The sequence below is a fragment of the Aspergillus welwitschiae genome, assembly GCF_003344945.1.
Source record: "Aspergillus welwitschiae strain CBS 139.54b unplaced genomic scaffold BDQ94scaffold_11, whole genome shotgun sequence".
Classification (NCBI taxonomy): domain Eukaryota; kingdom Fungi; phylum Ascomycota; class Eurotiomycetes; order Eurotiales; family Aspergillaceae; genus Aspergillus; species Aspergillus welwitschiae.
The window spans coordinates 678,355-690,502 of NW_020798705.1; the positions used below are offsets into that span (position 1 = coordinate 678,355).

The 12,148-nt window shown below is 50.5% G+C and overlaps 4 protein-coding genes across 4 annotated transcripts; 2 read left to right on the forward strand and 2 right to left on the reverse strand.

Annotated features, from left to right (window-relative positions):
- Positions 1-419: 419 nt before the first annotated feature.
- Positions 420-3,024, reverse strand: pps1 (tyrosine/serine/threonine protein phosphatase PPS1). Its single transcript, XM_026769750.1, has 6 exons — positions 2,100-3,024; positions 1,962-2,048; positions 1,020-1,913; positions 840-960; positions 730-786; positions 420-666 (listed from the first exon to the last, which is right to left on the reverse strand). Exons 1-6 carry the CDS (start codon positions 2,848-2,850, stop codon positions 540-542), a joined length of 2,037 nt encoding a protein of 678 aa, XP_026627903.1. The 5' UTR covers positions 2,851-3,024; the 3' UTR covers positions 420-539.
- Positions 3,025-4,472: 1,448 nt separating this feature from the next.
- On the forward strand, positions 4,473-5,063 carry BDQ94DRAFT_141064 (uncharacterized protein). The gene has a single exon (XM_026765742.1). It carries the CDS (start codon positions 4,530-4,532, stop codon positions 4,746-4,748), a length of 219 nt encoding a protein of 72 aa, XP_026627904.1. The 5' UTR covers positions 4,473-4,529; the 3' UTR covers positions 4,749-5,063.
- Positions 5,064-5,111: 48 nt separating this feature from the next.
- BDQ94DRAFT_177701 (tRNA methyltransferase PPM2) lies at positions 5,112-9,226 on the reverse strand (the record flags this gene model as incomplete). The annotated part of the gene is made up of 6 exons (XM_026772976.1): positions 5,112-6,198; positions 6,253-6,543; positions 6,600-8,281; positions 8,347-8,711; positions 8,795-9,012; positions 9,122-9,226. 6 exons carry the CDS (start codon positions 9,224-9,226, stop codon positions 5,740-5,742), a joined length of 3,120 nt encoding a protein of 1,039 aa, XP_026627905.1. The 3' UTR covers positions 5,112-5,739.
- Positions 9,227-9,413: 187 nt separating this feature from the next.
- Positions 9,414-11,766, forward strand: BDQ94DRAFT_141069 (phosphoinositide binding protein ATG18). Its single transcript, XM_026765743.1, has 5 exons — positions 9,414-9,792; positions 9,859-10,013; positions 10,148-10,307; positions 10,364-11,240; positions 11,294-11,766. Exons 1-5 carry the CDS (start codon positions 9,741-9,743, stop codon positions 11,340-11,342), a joined length of 1,293 nt encoding a protein of 430 aa, XP_026627906.1. The 5' UTR covers positions 9,414-9,740; the 3' UTR covers positions 11,343-11,766.
- Positions 11,767-12,148: the final 382 nt, after the last annotated feature.

Sequence of the window (12,148 nt, forward strand, 5' to 3'; positions counted from 1 at the left end):
GATACATTAGTCATACAGTCTACTACTCGTACTGTAATAGAATCCAGCCAGGTTCAAGTTCACGCATTGTTCGGGCATTAGACTTCGAAAATGGCATTTAACAGAGACGACGCGCGTCCGAGCAGCGTAAATATACCAGGATCAAACCCAACATTAATGGCAGTAAGCAGATCAAACCGTTCAACGATAGACATGCCGATTCCTAAGCCAAGCCACGATAACGCCGCCCTGGAAAAAGCCCACACATACACACAACACTTAGCATATATTTGGTCGCGTAAAAAACATCGCAGTGCCATTAGATTATGTCCCCTCAAACGCCCAAAATCAACAAATGGTGAAGAAGAAAGTAGATCGTTTAGCTGTTGTTCGTGCCCTCATGTCAAACATATCGGTCATCATCATATCTGTTGTCTTTCGTTTTGTCGCAGGAGACACGGTTTGTCTCCCTATAAAGGATACACGGCGGAATGTGGCGAGTGGGGCACAGCTCCCAAAGGTCACACTTCTGCAAGCTTCCTGCATGATTGAAGTCGCTTTCACTGTCTAGAATAGGGTTTGTTCATCAATGCGATCTCACGAGCCACGGTAGCCCACTCTAATTCCCGTCTTGCAGGCTTGTTTCGCTTCTGTAATTGTAACTCCTCCCATTTAAGAAGCTCGTAGCTAAATAAGCGTTAGTTAATAAAGTCCACGAAGATGCTTAGCAGGTGTAGAGCTGGAACTTACACAAATCGTAGATGAGGCTGAATGATTACGTTAAGCCTTCGTGCTCGGACAAAACAGCTGGGGCAAAACATTAGCGGAAGTCGCATGCGATATTGATCGACTGGACCTACTATGCTCTGGGGAACGAGAGGCCTAATGACGCCATCACCTCGGCAATACAGATTGTCGCTGAACGTGAGACGCCCACGCGACAATGCACTAAGGTGGCCATCCCGTCGTGCTTTCCTTGTCCTAAACGACCAATCTTAGTAAGCATTCATTGCATGGGTGTCAACAACATATCAACTTACGGATGAAGTCCAGACAGCGATCGAATTCCTTTGTCAACTCATCGATTCCATTGTCCTGAACATTAGTGATGTGTAGGATATCCTTCTCGTCCACCTTAGCAGAAGTGCTGCTCCACGAAACGGTTTCGCCTATGCTGAGGATGCGCTTGATCCCTAATGCGGAAAGCATCTCTGGGTTGTTGGCATGGGACAAGTTACCCAGGTACATGTACGGCAGAATCCGACTTGGAAGGGAACCATCGCAATATCTGAACCAAGCGGGATCAGGAAGGCTTCTGATCTTGTGTGATCGAGTTGCAGGGCTTTCCTGCAATAGTCGTCTTTGTACGCCGCTCATGAAGGTTATATCAGACGGGTAGGCAAAGAAATTCCGCTTCTTCTCACAATGCAGTCTGAGCCAAGCATTCGGAGCCGAAATGCCCTCTGCAAACATCAAGTAAGCAATTGCTAGCAGTGAGCTTTCAGTGTAGCCGTCTGGACAATGGATGAGGATTTTGCGCGCTGTCTTGGTGAGGGGGATCATTGGAATATCGCCGTCTGCATCAGCCTTTTGGTCTGGCTCATCCGGGTTGGCCAAGTAATAGATCCAGCGGACCGTGTTCACCAGATCATCGATCTCTCTGGTTTCACCTGAAGGCAAAAGGATCGAACCGGACGAGGGAAACTCCAGCTTCTGTGGGCCTTCTTCGAGTTGCTTATTGAGATTTGCCAAAAAGCGCGGGCCAGGAATGCTTGCGAGCTCGCTAGCCTCGATCAATAGATCGAAGTTCTCGGTAGGTGCAGGCCCGCAAGACCCAGGCCGTAATAGGTAGTCGGGTGTAGGGCCAAGCCAGACATTGGTTGAAATTTCGGAGGCTTTGGACATCTCACACATCTCCAACCGTTCCCACTGGACTAGTGACATGTTAGACTGGAACCAGAGAACATCGGTATATCGCTTACAGAAATCCACGACCTGCCCCGTAAGCTGGCCACTGGAACTGATAGCCACCAGGTGCGACGCTTTCTTCTCAACCTCGGAAAAGGCACCTAGAGATTGATTAGCTCGCGTAACCCGCAATCGGAACCCATGTTACTCACAATCTAGAACAAAGGTATTATAAGCGGGAGAGTTACGGTCCGGATCGTTCTTTATCCTCCAATTATGCTGTGCCGTTGCCATTCGCCTTGCAATATCCAGAATCTGTTGCTGGGTTGCACTGTTCTCACCATAGACGATAATGTCAGATAAGGGTGCCAACTTTGCGGTCTGTATCTGGAAGTTGCGCACTGACAAGCCTTCCCGAGGGTCAATCGCCAGGAACTCCACTCCCGACGGGGCCAAAACTTCCTCTGGAGATACCGCACCCTTGATCCTGCAGGAGGACAGATCACCACCGACTTTGACAATGGTGATACCCCGCCAACACTTTGGAGTTCGACGGAGAGAACGTTTTCCCTTCGTAAAGAATCCCACCTGCAAGTGATTATCTGGATGAAGACCGTGCAGCCATGGAAATACCAAGTTAGGATGTGGCAGCGGCTGGGCGGCCAAATGCTCCAAAGAAGCGGACAGGGTTTTGAGGTCGATTGTATACACCGTAGGTGAATGAGTCAGTCGACGGGATTTATCGGGTGGATATAAGAGCGACGAGGTCTGATCATTAGAACTGTCTTTAACAGGTGGAGAAGGTGCATGAGCATTAATTGGAGATGGACCCGTGGGGCAAACAGGTATATGCTTGTTGGGGATGGGAGACGAAGTCCTGTTCAGACTCAATGCGGGAGTCAAGCCCGTCGGGGGAGGGGTCGAGTGTCGCAGCGTCTGCTGCTGCACCACAACTGTGGCCATAATTTAAGAAGAATCCTTCTATACTTCGTGTACCCCTGCGATAAATATCACCTGCGATGGACTCTATCCAATATCCTGACAGTGCAAACGAGGCCAATCAATAGCGCATTCCTTAATTTTTGGAAGACCGTGCAGGATGTCACGCGCGTATGCAGTCACCAAGGAGCAACTCGGTTCTGTATTTAGATAAAATTAGCACCTGTATCTCAGACTAGAGGCTCAACAACGCGTATTGTTTTCTGCATAGGAAGGGGGGCGATGGGAGTGGGGTTCCGATGACATACTCCCCACAAACACCTAACTCTAGAGCATCTAAACCAGGCGAAAGTATGTCTGGGAACCAAGAATCATGAAGGAGATGCGATGTGTGAATTCGCAAGTGATGAAGAACAGACAATAGGTGATAGATACACGGCAGCGTAGATCATTAAATGGGGTAGAAGCCAATTAATTGGGAATGGAATGGGGAAGAGAAGGTTACCCACAGCAGATAGCAAGCTAAGATACGCCCAACCCCACAATGATAAAGGGAACCAGAAACACGAGAACCCCAAGGCGATCCAGAAATGAGTTGGATGTGGGGGGGAAGAGTGGGAAGAGTGGAAAGTGTAAATGACGATGAAGTCAGCGAAAGATAAGGGTAGGAGATAAGGTGAAGCTAAGTAATAACCCAACAGAAGTGAATCAAGAGGGGGAAGGGAGGAATGAAGGTGATCCTCGGGTGGAGGGGGAAGACGACTTCTTGAGGGTAGAAGACGTGGAAAGGGAAGACTAGAAATTGAGGAGAAGACGAGAAGGAGGAGGAGAGAGGAGAAGAGGAGGCCGAGAGGAGGGGAGAGGGAAGGTTGTACTACAATAAGAACTACTAAGTACTTAACTAGCCAGGGAGAGGAATCCCAATAATGCAGGTCAAGTCAATCAATCCAGTATGGGGGTGGGGAGGGGGGGAAGAAGGAAAGGAAACGCGCGGTGGGCCTCCGTCACTAGTGGCCACTTAGTCCCGCCGTAGCGCCGCTCCTCTTCCATTTCCCTCCAAGAAAGAAATTCAAATCATCATTCCATTTACTGCAGTATCCCGGTGCATCGATCTTCCAATCTATCCCAATTGATTGTGATGGTCCTTGCTGCCACTTCACTTCTACAGAAATCAGATTTTTGTCTCATCTGCTTCTCATGCAGCCCCTCCCGATCATCTACTGTGTGGTAGATAGCAGGAACCTTGGCCCGACCTTTGTCGTCACCATCCGCCATACCTTGATTTCGGGCAGAAGGTCCCCACATCCGGCCTGTCCAAGATGTGTTAGGATAAGATAGATAATACAGCTTGCCCGTTTGCGGCCAATGATTCCACCCTCCCCTTCTCCTGCTCAACCACCCCCCCGCTCAGGCAAATCTCACTGATTACAGCCCTGAATATGCTGTGCGCTGCTACACAATAGGCTGGGCTGCTTCGATACTCTCGGGTCGTCTCAGGATTAAACCCCCACACCCCCCGGGAGTCTTGACGCCAACACCTCTAGTGTAACGCCCAATAGGGCCTTGAAGCAGTGGCCTTCCGGCTTAGGACCGCAGATACGGCGACACAAGGCAAGGTGCGGTACCGCTGCTCTGCCGAATGAGAGGTCGTTGGTGGACAGCAGTGGCAGGTCCGTCAAACTCAGTCTGGGTGGTCAGGCTTTATGATTGGCATCCACGCACGTCCCGTACCCTTCTCGCCATCGATCTCTTTGACAACGGTCGCTGACAGGGACCCGTGGTTCTTGTCAAGTCATGCGTCTGCCCACCCCCGTCTCCAATTAATCACCCAACCACAGCCGGGGTTGCGGACTCATCTGAACGACATGACATCTACATTACAAACCCATCAAGTGCAGATGTACCCCTGGGTATATGCGTGACCATCCTGGTATGCATGTCTTTCTTTTGACCTTTCCCCAAAATTTAATGCTGTTTGCCTTTTCTGCCCCTTTGCTGTAGTAGACAGACTTTGTTGCTTCTTTGGACTTCTTTGCGTACTACTGTACTTCCTGTTTGCTCATGTACATGATTCTGTCTCGTGGGGGACCTGCATGTAGTATGCGTTGTAATAATGTAGCGCACTCCCCCTGGTTCTACGAAGTGCAGCTCACTGCCATGCAGAGCCATCTACATGCCTGAGATTAGGCACGCGACACTGAGAGAGGGTCTGTGGACAAGCATCGTCCCATAAGCCGTAAAATTAAAGTATCTTGAGGCCGATCCAACGTTGACCGGATACAGTAAGGCTTTCCATGCTATCGCCTGAATCTACTGGGTAGGTAAACAGCAACAATCATCCCTATCACAGTATCACCAGTTTCTTCTGATCTTCCATTGATATGGCTTCTACGGTATTACTTACTGCAGATCGGGCATCGGTCAGCCACAGCTAAGTTCTCCCGACCGTGTTGCGCTGGCTGTAACCAACCCGAACCAAGTGTCAAACCAGTGAGTGCACGGGCGTGTCCATCTCGTCCCCACTTCGGCTTTTCCCTGGAAGCCAAGCTTAAACCGGGTATCTCTCCGCAGAACTCAGCCCCTCCTCCCACCCAAAATCGCTCCTTCTGCCTACTCCACCACCCACCCGTTCACTCGGTGTTACTTGACTCCTCTACCACGTGCCTCTCGCCTTGCTGAAAAGCGGCCCGATCTTTCACACATGCAACCTGCCTGCATCGTGAGGCAGTCAGTTGTTGAGGGGGTCAGACAGAATGTGCAGTTCTGAATACAGGGCCAGGCTCTGAGAGTCAGACAAGTCGTGCCACCTTGCTTTCAAAAGATATCGTGGCGAGTTTGATAGACTGCCAACTGGCGATTGATACCAGCCGGCCAACCCAACGTTTTCGGGTCAAGGCTGGAAATTTCATTAATCTATGCTTCGGCCTTGTCTCTGAGCTCCTTTGCAAGTCTCAGCAAGTAGAAACGAGCCATGTCAGGTGGGAGGCCATCAAAAGACTTTGCCATCTTCTGAAGATCGATCCTCGCTTTCTCATATGCTTGCAAATCACGGTTCCCGTAGACATCCCGACCAGCTGCATATCCTTTCGATAAATTGCGAAAGAAAACATTCACGGCCACACTGACCTGGCCAGTCGGAGATGCAGTGTGTAACCACAACGGGGGAATGAACAGGATGTCGCCACGACGCATAACCGCTTCATGTGGCGTTGTGTACGGCACCGAAGCAATTGAACCGTCTACTGAATTCTGGAATATGTTAAGGGTGGAGCTTGATGCCCCAGCAGGGACCTGAAGGTATTGCACATCACTAGGGGGGAAGAGAATGAGTCTCTTCTCGCCACGGATCTGACACAAAACATTTGCCATGACCTGGAAATAGTCAGTGCCTCACTTCTGCATGTATTTGTTCACATGCACACTCACATCGTAGTGCAGCCACAGGGTGACTGGTCCAGAGATCCTGAGTGGAGAACTGTGTTCGTTCTCGACAACCATAGCAAAAGACTCGGGGAGTCGGAAATCATCCTTGAGATTGGGGAAATCTACGGCTAACTTGGCAGGTTGTTTGGTGGGCTCTTCAGTGGAGATACTTCTAAGATATTGACGGCCACCCGCATGCACCTCGTCCAGGAAGGAGCCGAACTCCTTGGTTGTGTAGGAGAAATTCTTCGCTTGGAAACTCATATGGTCGGACTGAGCGTCATGTACAACAACCTATCGAGAGGCTCTTAGCCAGTTTCTTCACGGCAAGCAGGGTCGGTGGCTTCTACCTTGCGGTCCCTGCCAACAGCATCCGCGAGATACTCCTTTGTCCAACGCTCCGTGCACGGACCAAGGTCGGATCCTTCGATGATTACTGGTTTCCCTTCCACTAGTATCTGTTGGAATTGCGCGGCGGTTTCAACCTTAACACGGGGAATCGGTGTGACGCCCTTGGTGCTCTGTTGGTCCACATTGGATGGCTCGACCGATGGCTCCTCAGCTTTCAACGGTTCCGCAATCTCAGAGACTCGACCCCACTCGTTCTCAAGAGCTGTGTCAGTGTTCTTTAGAAGCCAGGTGCCTTCAGTCCAAAAGGTTCCAAAAGAGAAACAAACTGCACCACCGCCCAGCAGCAGAACCTGGTTCGGATCGATAGCATAAGCAGCATGGCCGACCAGTAAAGGTCTTGGCCCACCAAAGTTCAGACCAAGCCCTACTGCAGACAATATATTACCAGACTGCGACGCACAATCGCTAGTAAGGCACTCGACAAGTGCTTTCGTATTCAGAAGCATGATTTCCTTCTCATAGGGCACGATTTGTCGAGGGATTATACCGCCAAGAAGAAGCAACCCCCGAGAGGAGCAGCTGAGAGTGGCGCCGAAGCGGCTGAGATATTCAAATGTGGGTGAAGCTTTCTGTAGCCTCTCTGTGCCATCGTGCAATTCCAGATAGTACGATCCATTGCTGCGCTGGTGCAACTTCCACGTCCAGAAGTCTTCCACGATAGTGCCATCCGCTCCAATTCCTCCGAAAAGGATTCCCGACGTATTGTCTGTGCTTGCCAGGCAGGCCCCGAACCTAGCACTGGGGCTTCCATTGACCGTTTCGACTGTTTGCCACCCGTCTTCTCTGCTCCATAGCAACCAGGTATCCAGGGTCGTGCCATTGCTTGTTTTTCCTCCATAGACCAAGACATAGTCTGAGCTCAAAGTGACTCTGATCGCACTATGTCTGAACCGCTCGACTGGGAGGTTATGTGTCGGACGCCACTGGGTTCCCTGTCTTAGCCAGCAATCCTTGAGACCAGCAGCTGGTGAAGCCCGGCCACCGACAAGTAAACAATCGCCACCAGATAGCTGTGTTACGGTATGACACATCCTAGCTGGGACATCGCGGGAAGGGACAGGCAGGGTAGGACCGGTGACGTCGTTTGTGTTCGCGTACAGATCCGTCGTTGCTAGTCGCGTCTGCCGTCCGAGCCCGGCATGGTAACCGAAAGAGTTTGTGCCATCTGGAATAAGCGCTCCGAACCTGCGTTGGCCACCCCCCGCCGGGTACTTTGCAAGAAGCGCATACTGGTTGGACACATCGACTTCCTGTTCGGACTGCAGAGTCTTTGCTGCGCCGCGATCCGAGCCCCCTTGTGACGTAGAGGCGACGAGAAGGAAGTAATGGGAAGCAAAAAGTGCGAATTCTTCCCATTCGTCGAATGGCTCCACAGCATCCAAGGAGGATCGCAGCGAACTGCTCACAAATTCGTCATCCGACCAGAGATCCCACAAACTTCTGGCGCTTGCCTGCTGCCATCCGGCGTTCCTGAATCGCTGTTCTTGCTCGTTGAGTGAAGGGTATTCATGGATTGAATACAGCGGTGCTCCGAGCTTCTTAAAGTGTTTCATCATGGTCGAGGCGAACGGATGATCGGGCCCGTCGGGGAAGAACTGCTCAAGAATGCAGAACTTGGCCTCTATGAGATTTGACGTTATTATGCATGCGATCAGCCAGGGAAGCCACATAGTATGGTTACCGTACCATTATTCAATTTTGACGCCCACTCGACAACCGCATTGGCGGACTTAACATCCATATAGGTCAAGGAAACCTCAGCTAGGAAGAGGACTGAGCACTCCGCAGGCAGAACCTCGGTTCTCAGCACGTCGTCCAGCTTTTTGAGATTTTTGAGATCGCATCCAATGCCTAGGTATTGTGCACTCCGTATTTGCACGGCGCTTTCGTCGGACAAGAACTCTACATCCTTGAGAACCTGTGTGATCTCAGCGGTCCTTTTGATGGCGGTCTTCTTATTGATCATGAGCTTCTCATAATCGATGTCGACGAATTGCGTATCTCTACACAGGGATGGATCTTCACTGAGGAGAATGAACGGTAGAGGATCACTACGACAATCCGTCTTAGCATACGGTCCAGGTACCAATAGTCTCTGCAACCAAACGGTTGCTTCCGGTTTGCTACGACTCACAATCCACACCCCAAGTTGAGGACAAACTTGGGTTTTCCCGTAGGCTCTCTCATAAACTGTCGCACCGACTCTGCCATCGCATGCATACGAAGCCAATATCCGCGGTTGATCAACGGCGACCGCCGCTGGGGCTTTTTGACGAAATACCGAAAGAAATGGGGCTTGGGATAGTAGAGCATTTCGACGCTGCGTTTAGATACGATACTACTATTATTGGTCTAGGATTGTTAGATGTAGCACAGGAAAGTGAAAGAAATGTAGGCGCTGGGGTGGTCTGTGTCTGCGCCAGGCGCATAGTGGGACTCCGCCATAGTAATCGCAACTTACCCCCATAACCAGATCGGCCTCCTTCTCAGCTTTAGTGCTGATTCCAGCCATGGCCGGCTTTTTCGCCGCTGCCTTGACAGCACCGGCTTCCTTGTTCGCCGTCATGGTGAAATTGGCGTTGTGCGGGGTTATTCGTAGGAAAGGGAAGAAATAAAGTGGAAATTTGCGAAAAGAAAGGCGGAAATGTCGATCAAGATGTGGCCCAAGCGTCAGGTGCTTCGCTTGCCGCGCCTGACGCAGACCGCGGCAAGGAAGAGGAACTGTTGTTCTTCCCCCGGATACCTCCGCTACCAACCAACCAAGTCGGCGTCACCTCGCGGTTGTGGAGGCGCTCGGAGTATATATACGGCGAACCGTTACTCGAGTATCAGTTGCGCAAGCGAGAGATGCAAATCAAGGCCCATCAACAGTGACGAAACCGGCTCTAACCAGGGATCTGTCTAACCCCTCCATACCCGACACTAAAGCGTGTTACTCCTCCAGACGACGTGATATCACCAAAGCTCATCCCGGAACTCTCGGTTTAATCATCACACGGCATACTGTACTGCCATATCGGTTCGATAGGAAAACAGAGTGGAGTGAGGTGTGGTCGATCCCGGTGATCGACAGAGCAACGATGTCGATGAACTTCGTGACGTTTAACCAGGACTATAGCTACCTAGCTGTGGGTAAGGCTCTTCCTGCTCCCGTCTCTTACCTTCTATACTCGTGAAATATGTCTTGACACCTGTCAGCGACTTCCAAGGGGTTTCGCATCTTCACCACGGACCCTTTCGCGAAAAGCTATGAGACGAAGGAAGGGAATATTGCCATCATTGAGATGCTATTCTCGACGTCCCTGGTTGCGCTGATCCTATCACCACGTCGCCTTCAAATAACTAATACCAAGGTTCGTAGGATGTCCTTCGCGCATGATGTTAGATTCTACCTTTTCAATATTCGCATAACTTCTCCCCTGTATTCTGTTGCGCGATCCACGAGGCGCAAATGGTTAACGCTTTTTCTCACATCTGCAACATATAGCGCCAATCCACGATATGCGAATTGACTTTTCCCACGACCGTGCTGGCAGTGAAGCTGAACCGGAAACGGCTTGTCATTGTGCTGGAGGACCAGATTTACCTCTATGATATCCAGACAATGAAGCTCCTGTATACCATCGAGACCTCTCCCAATCCCAACGGTAAGGCTGCGACTACATTTGGATGTGGATGTGCTAGATTGTCTAACTGCTGGCAGCACTATGTGCCCTCTCCCCGTCCTCCGATAACTGCTATCTGGCATACCCTCTGCCGCAAAAGGCACCGCCCTCTACGTTCCAACCTCCAGCTCACGCTCCTCCGGGGACGACTCATGTTACACCTACAAGTGGCGAGGTCTTGATCTTTGATACTTTAAAGCTGGAAGCGATCAACGTTATTGAAGCGCATCGGTCTCCGCTAGCGTGCATCACGTTGAACAGTGATGGAACACTTATAGCCACGGCATCGGACAAGGGTACTATCATACGGGTATTCTCTGTCCCCGACGGGCGCAAGCTTTACCAGTTCCGGCGAGGGTCGATACCATCCAGAATCTACAGCATGTCTTTCAACACCACCTCGACTCTCCTTTGTGTATCTTCTTCCACGGAAACGATCCACTTATTCAAATTAAGCCTTCAATCACAGTCACCGGACGCCACACCATCTTCTTCACTTACAGCCGCTGATCGAAGGTCCAGCCAAAGCTCATTGGGACAATTATCTGACGCCGATGACAGGGTTGGAGATATGGGCTCCTCCGAGCTTGCGTCGAGGAAACACAATGGAACTCTGATGGGCATGATCCGGCGCACCTCACAAAATGTTGGCAGCACATTTGCTGCCAAGGTTGGAGGCTACCTCCCCAAGGGAGTCAGCGAGATGTGGGAGCCCGCCCGAGACTTCGCTTGGATCAAACTACCAAAATCTAACCCAGGGCCCGGAGCAAATGGGAACAACGGCCCGTTGCGCAGTGTGGTCGCTATGAGCGCCAACACTCCCCAGGTTATGGTGGTGACTAGCGACGGCAACTTTTATGTGTTCAACATCGATCTCTCCAAGGGTGGTGAGGGGACGTTGACTAAGCAATACTCGTGAGCCTGCTTTCCCTATCAGTATAAAAAGACTGGTATTGACTGATAAATAGTGTGCTCGATACAAATGACCGCCTGGGTTACTCCGTGATGGACTATTAATTTCGCCATGATACCACTCGTTTACGTCTACTACTCCTACATGTCGATCGTTACAGCGCCCGTTGCATTTTATTTTGATTTGAAGCGTCTATAGTATACTTCTAATGAGGCCATTGTACGCCTTCCTATTCGCCCTTACTTTATCGTTCAAGCCCTTCTTGGGGCATTACTGCTACCAGTTCCTCAGTGTCAATTTTCTGAGCCCTCTACATCGCATGAGCATGACTTTCTGACCGTCTCAATGCTCTTGCCATGTAACCCAAAATGTCTTGGGATCCAGGGTAACTTTGTGACGGAGGTCGGTTCCGCATTAACTGTCATGCAGTTTCTGATTTCCGAGCGCTGTACTATGTGGTTGTACTTTATGCATACGAACTTAGTCTGACACCCACACGACTCCTCCCCCTTACCTAAGATTCTAAAGCCTGTAACGCAATCGTATTGCACCAGACTAATATCTGAATTTTATGTATCAGATATTTGTATCACCAATAGGCCGTATGAGTGGGCTGGCTTCCATTGCCTGTCATACTCGATAGCAACTCATGTAGCCCATCTCCCTCTTCCATTCCATGCACTTCATCCCCCCAGGTAGCTAACTAGCAAGGGCCTTTTCCATCCAACTCACCCGTTAACACGATTCCTCTTCATTTTACGGGAAATAATGACATCCGTCCCGTCCATAAGGTCTGCCGCCACGGACGATCAATTCTTGTAATCCTATCATATTTCAGAGAGATCTTCTATATGGCTGGGGAACAACCAGTTCAACAATGCAGGTTAACGTTATCTCATTTCTCAACGCC